The 6,000-nt window shown below is 39.6% G+C and overlaps 1 protein-coding gene across 14 annotated transcripts in view; it reads left to right on the plus strand.

Moving 5' to 3' along the window:
* Positions 1 to 5,048, plus strand: part of LOC132130088 (transcription factor 7-like 2) — a 49,405-nt gene extending 44,357 nt beyond the window's left edge. For 4 of the 14 annotated variants that reach the window (XM_059541730.1, XM_059541732.1, XM_059541731.1 and 1 more), the window contains 3 exons: positions 611 to 656; positions 1,811 to 1,883; positions 4,425 to 5,048. In XM_059541730.1, coding sequence (XP_059397713.1) covers positions 611 to 656; positions 1,811 to 1,883; positions 4,425 to 4,674 — 369 coding nt within the window. In that variant the 3' untranslated portion in view covers positions 4,675 to 5,048. Of the gene's footprint in view, positions 1 to 610; positions 657 to 1,810; positions 1,884 to 4,401 lie in introns of those variants that run through there. The other 10 variants (XR_009428672.1, XR_009428669.1, XM_059541736.1 and 7 more) reach the window with 5 other exon arrangements.
* The last annotated feature ends 952 nt before the right edge of the window (positions 5,049 to 6,000 follow it).

Below are 6,000 nucleotides of genomic sequence, written 5' to 3' on the forward strand. Positions count from 1 at the left end.
ACACGCACACAGTCACACACACACGCTCACTCAGACACGCGCGCGCACACACACACACACGCACACAGTCACACACACACGCTCACTCAGACACGCGCACACACACGCACACAGTCACACACACACGCTCACTCAGACACGCGCACACACACACGCACACACGCTCACTCAGACACGCGCACACACACACGCACACAGTCACACACACACGCTCACTCAGACACGCGCGCGCGCACACACACACACGCTCACTCAGACACACGCGCGCACACACACACACACGCACACAGTCACACACACACGCTCACTCAGACACGCGCACACACACACGCACACACGCTCACTTAGACACGCGCACACACACACGCACACAGTCACACACACACGCTCACTCAGACACGCGCACACGCACACAGTCACACACACACGCTCACACATGTGCAGAGATCATATATTCACTCAGATGTATTTAACATGATTTGACACTCGTGTGTGTGTGTGTGTGTGTGTGTGTGTGTGTGTGTGTGTGTGTGTGTGTGTGTGTGTGTGTGCGCGTGTGTTTGTAATGGTCATCATGTTCACGTCCTTCTCTGATCTTCCATCACCACAGGGCAAAAAGAAGCGAAGGAAACGAGACAAGCAGGACTCCAGCATAGGTACGTGTGTGTGTGTGTGTGTGTGTGTGTGTGTTCACATGCTTAAGAGTGAGTTCTGTACAGATCACAGTCACGCCTAACTTAAGGAACATACTTCTGTTTCTTATACAAAAATATCAAAGGTAAAACTGATTGTTGAAACTGTATTCTGACTGGATGAGCCACATCCGGAGCAGATGACCGCACACCTTTGACACAACCTACAGCGACACAAGTGCACTATATTACTACTATTTCTAATAAATGCTAATAATGCAGCTATTTCAAACACTGGTGTCTTGTCATCAAACTGCCGTGCCATCATAATGAGATTATTCTGCTCATGAAAAGCAGAGCAACTGTCTAATATACTGCAGTATACTTAAGGCTTAATGAAGCCATGCCACTTTCTTTGCTTTAGTCGTCAGTTGTACACGGCATCATCAACAGCAGCATGCAGTGTGTGGTGTGTGACATCCACTACACTGAAAACATTTACTGTGAAAAACATTTCACCCAGAAATTTCACTAATAATTACAAAAAACGACACTGAAATATACGTGAAATCTGACTGCAATAATATTTTTTTGCAATACAATATCTCTAATAATCATTGTATAAAATCCCATTTCCGCCATGGGAATTTATATCTTGCACTTCTGACGTTTTTCCACAAATTCCGAATTTATATCCCGCAAGTCTTAGTTTTCTCAGACTAAATAAATAGTTTTGAGTATAATTCTGCTGAAAAAAGCTATGAAGTTCAGAAGTTATTTTCTTACAACTGCGAGTTTATATCTCACAGTTCTGACTTTATAACTCAGAATTGCACATTTACATCATGCGGTTCCGAGAAAAAAAAAAAGTGAGAATTAACTTGCAATTGTAAGAAAATGTGTCAAACAATTTATCTTTTTTATTTTTTATTCAGTGGCAGAAACAAGCTTTCATATCTGCTGTATATTTTAACACTGTAGTAGGCAGTATGCATGGACTAGCTGAGATGATATAACGTAGCTCTGTTTATTGGCAGTGGGCTTGATTGTCTTGACGGTGATTGCTTTTCTCTCTCTCCTGCTGTCTGGACGGCTAACCTCTCTGCATCCTCTTTCCTCTTCATCTCCTCTCGCCTCCATCTCTCTCTTTCTCTGCACGCATGCTGCCTTTCGCTCAGACCCCGGCTCGCCAAAGAAATGCCGTGCTCGCTTTGGCCTCAACCAACAAACAGACTGGTGTGGTCCCTGCAGGTGTGTACGACTGTCACTAACACACGTGTTCAGCTCCAATATCCTGGAGTCCAGCTCTGCTTTAACCAGACACTTCTCTTACTGCTTCATTTGACTTTCAGCAAGGTTTTGGTCCATGCTTACTCAAACTACTACTCCGGGACCCATTGTTTTGTGTTTTTAATGTACTTAAAGAGTTAGTTCACCCAAAAATAAAAATGAGGCTGTGTTTTACTCACCCCAGAGGCATCCTAGGTGTATATGACTTTCTTCTTTCAGACGACTCCAGTCAGCGTTATAAAAAAAAAAATTGTATTGTATTGCATGTAAGATGATTCTGTTGTAAGAATGTGCACTTTTTATTTAACTTCTTTTGGACTGATACATGCAACACCCGCTGAGTGGCCTCCTTTAGCGAATCGATGCATTTTTGTAAGAAAAATATCCATATTCATAACGTAACAATCACTTTAATATAGCTTGCGTCAACAGTTGCACATGGAAGCAGTGCCCAGATTTACTTCACAAATAACTGTCAGTCATGATCTTAACATGATTTTCTTCCACAATAAGCAAATCAGTCATGCACACGCTCAAGATCAGAACAAACCAGCTCTTAAAAAAACTATATTACGCTTTTTTGTGAAACAAGAAAAAGTTTTGCAAAATAAAAAAACCGATACATGAAAAATGACAACCAAAAATGTAAAGCCCTCTCATCATTGACTCACCCTCATGTTGCAAACCTTTATGGGGGTCTTTCTTCTGCTGAACACAAAAGAAGATATTTTGAAGAATGTTGGAAACCAAAAGGTTTGCGATAGCCGTTAACTTTCACAGTATGGGAGAAAAAAATATACTGACCACAAAAGAAGATATTTGAAGACTGGGGAACCAAATGGTTGCCGGTAGCCATTGACTTCCATAGCATGGGGAAAAATACCATGGAAGTCAAAGGGGACCAGAAACTGTTTGCTTACCCACAGTCTTCAAAATATCTTCTTTTGTGTTCAGCAGAAAAAACTCATACATGTTTGCAACAACATGAGGGTAAGTCAGTGATGATTAATATTTTTGGGTGCACGGTCTCGAAGTAAAATAACGAAGTAAAAACACTGTTTAGTGACTAAAGCAGTGCAGAAATGAGGCATCACGAGTGACGTAAAGCTGACGGTCATCATCACGCTGTGGAAATATCCCAAACGCACTGAAGGTGAGAAGCGTGTGATCCTCTCAAAGTGAAGCTGTGCTCCCTTCAGCATCCATCCGCTGACCGAGAGCCGGTGACGTTCCTGTCAGAGGAAGCCTGTGAGACTTTGATACGGCCGAGAGACCGCGCGCGTGTGTGTGTGTGTGTGTGAAGTGTGAGAGATGATGATCTGATCTCCATCCTCTCCTGACGGGGTTGGCACTGTGGTTTGCTTTCGCTGCGGTTTCCAGACAGTTTGTTTCTATTGCTTTCAACTTCAGTGCAAGCTTCAAAACTATCCCTTCAGGCTTACTTCATCTATTTCCATCTGTAGATCTCAATTACAATACAAATATTTAAAGCTGGGGAGTTTTTTTTTTCTTCAGAAGCTCTGACACCAAACTTTAGTTGTATTCCTGTCTAGATTCTGAAGGGTTTGTTCATATAGCCTTTCATTCCCCTGATTTAAATAAGATTTCATTCTCTAATATGCTGATAAAATGAAAAGACATTTGAACCTGGCTTTACTTGATCTTCAGATTTCTGTTCTAGAAATGGATGCAAGTTAGCGCACTTTAAATGAGATCCTTTGAGAAAACATGTAACCTATTAGTTAAAACTGTTGTGATTGAGGTAATTCCTTCAAGTCAAATGGTCAGCTGGTTCAAACCACCGCTTATCATTCATTGTTACATTCAAATGTTACTGTAAATGTGTCTATATTTATTTGAGTGCACAAGTTTCCGAAGTAAAAGAAAAACCTTGTAGAAAACAGACATTAACATTATTTTAAGACTGTCCTTCAGAAGCACCATATCGAGAGGATTATGATCCTTCTTTTTTCTTTTTGAATTATTATTAACATCTTGAAGATTCTACAAACTTATGCACTCAACTGTAAATATCATTCCCGCTTGTGTATGCGTGAATTGAAATAGGTTTTTCATGTACTTTACTGTTAAAATGTTAAATGTGATTGGCTTGAAATTCCTCTGAACTATGCTTTGAGTTCGTTCAAAAATTGATCCTAAATTTAGAGTGTGAACTTACTGAAGAATCATGATTTCTGCATGAAAACATTCACTCGCCATGAGAATAAAACTTCTCTGGAGTTTGAAGTGTCATGTTTTTAGAAAAAAAAAGCATGTGATATCAGCTTGAACTTCAGTCAGAGCTGTCGAATAAAGCACTCCTGCTTTCAGTAATTTCACACGTCACACGTTTTTTCGCACTTATTTTACTCCATATATTCTGGCATAACTGTTTGTTTTGTGTGCTCTTTATTTTTTTTTTATCATTGTTGTCCAGAGTTCATCTTTGTGACGTTTCACATCCACGCTTTATTCACAGATAACTCTCTTGACTGTTCCTAGGAGGAAAAAGAAGTGCATTCGCTACCTTCAAAGAGGACGCTGCGCCAGCCCCAATTCTTCCGATGGAAGTGCTATAGACTCCCCCATGACACCTGTCAATCACCTGCCAAACCCCGCCTCTCCCCCACGATACCCCGCCTCCCCCACCAGCAGTCCCCTCCCACAGAGCAGCAAAAGCTCCGCCCACCCGCCCAGACTCTCGCTCCACTTCAGCAGAATTAAAACAGAGACCCACAATAACCCAGACTGATGGAGAATGATCTCACGGCCACACCTTCTTCAAGTTCTCTTTGCTTCTGTTTCCTCCAGAAAAAAAAAAAAAAAAAAAGTTCACATGGGGCTTCCTCTCATCTTTTAGGAAATCATAGCATGAGATTTCCTCATGGATGAATCTCATTAAGAATGTGTTTTTTTTTCCTCTTTTCATTCATTTCAATTACAAAGAAGCATTTTGTTGTTTCCATTACCATAATGCAAAAAAAGAACAATTTTGTTACTGTAGTCAACATTAACACTTTCATGTCATGATACAGTTAAGCAACATCACACAAGCAAGAGTGCCGTTTTCCCAAATATCAGCACGATTGCAAATATGACACTGATTTTTAAAACAAAACAAATAAGAATTTAATATCAAATCAGTAACATTTTAGTCTTTTTTTTTTCATTTTCCAACAAGTATAGTTCCAAACAAAGCCACAGCAGAACCTTCGAGGGTCTCTGAGCATTGTTGATCTGTTGAGTGAACGATTCAATGACTCACTTATTTTCTGATTCTAATGAATCAGTTGTTTGAACGAATCTTTGAATCAATGACTCATCAAGACAGTCACTTACTGCCACCTACTGGTAGGTTTGTTACATATTTAAAAGTATCATTGCATTTTTACCCAATGTTTTATGTTTCATATATTAAAAACATACATATACGCGTTTAAAACTATCTCATAACATTATTTTGTGGTGTAAATTTATTTGTCATCTCACAGTTTCATTAAACAGTCCGTGCATCTCCATGCTGCTTCAGATGATAAAAAAAAATAAGAAAGCACTGACAGACCACTGATGAGAGAGTATTACTTCAGAATAAACTACATTTACACCACAAAAACTATAATAATAATAATTGGACAAGCGAATAACTGATTTATGTGTCTGAAGGACAAGCACATGACGTGGTTTAATGTCTGTATTTTATTGTATATATGATTTTCATTACTGCATTACAGTAATGCAAATGAAGTTCTCACTATTCTTTAACTCTCATTAGAAAGTCACAAGTACAACTCAGTTACTGTAGTGGAAATGTTTTATAGTTTTATTTCGTGGATTACAGTAATGTGAAATTTAGGGGAGATAACGCTCAACTGTCATCACAATCCCAAAACTCTGAAAGGTCTAAATGTCTTCATTTTCTTTATGCAATACGCATTTCTTCGTTAATCACTTGATTTTGTGGTAAAGCTTGACCTGGATGTTTCTTCATGAGATTCAGCCACTGTGTGTCAAGAAGTTTCTTCATGTAAATGCTGTTCCTTTGCATCACTGAAAACAGTGTCAGTTCTCACCATCTCTT

This window comes from Carassius carassius, chromosome 47 (assembly GCF_963082965.1).
Source record: "Carassius carassius chromosome 47, fCarCar2.1, whole genome shotgun sequence".
NCBI lineage: Eukaryota > Metazoa > Chordata > Actinopteri > Cypriniformes > Cyprinidae > Carassius > Carassius carassius.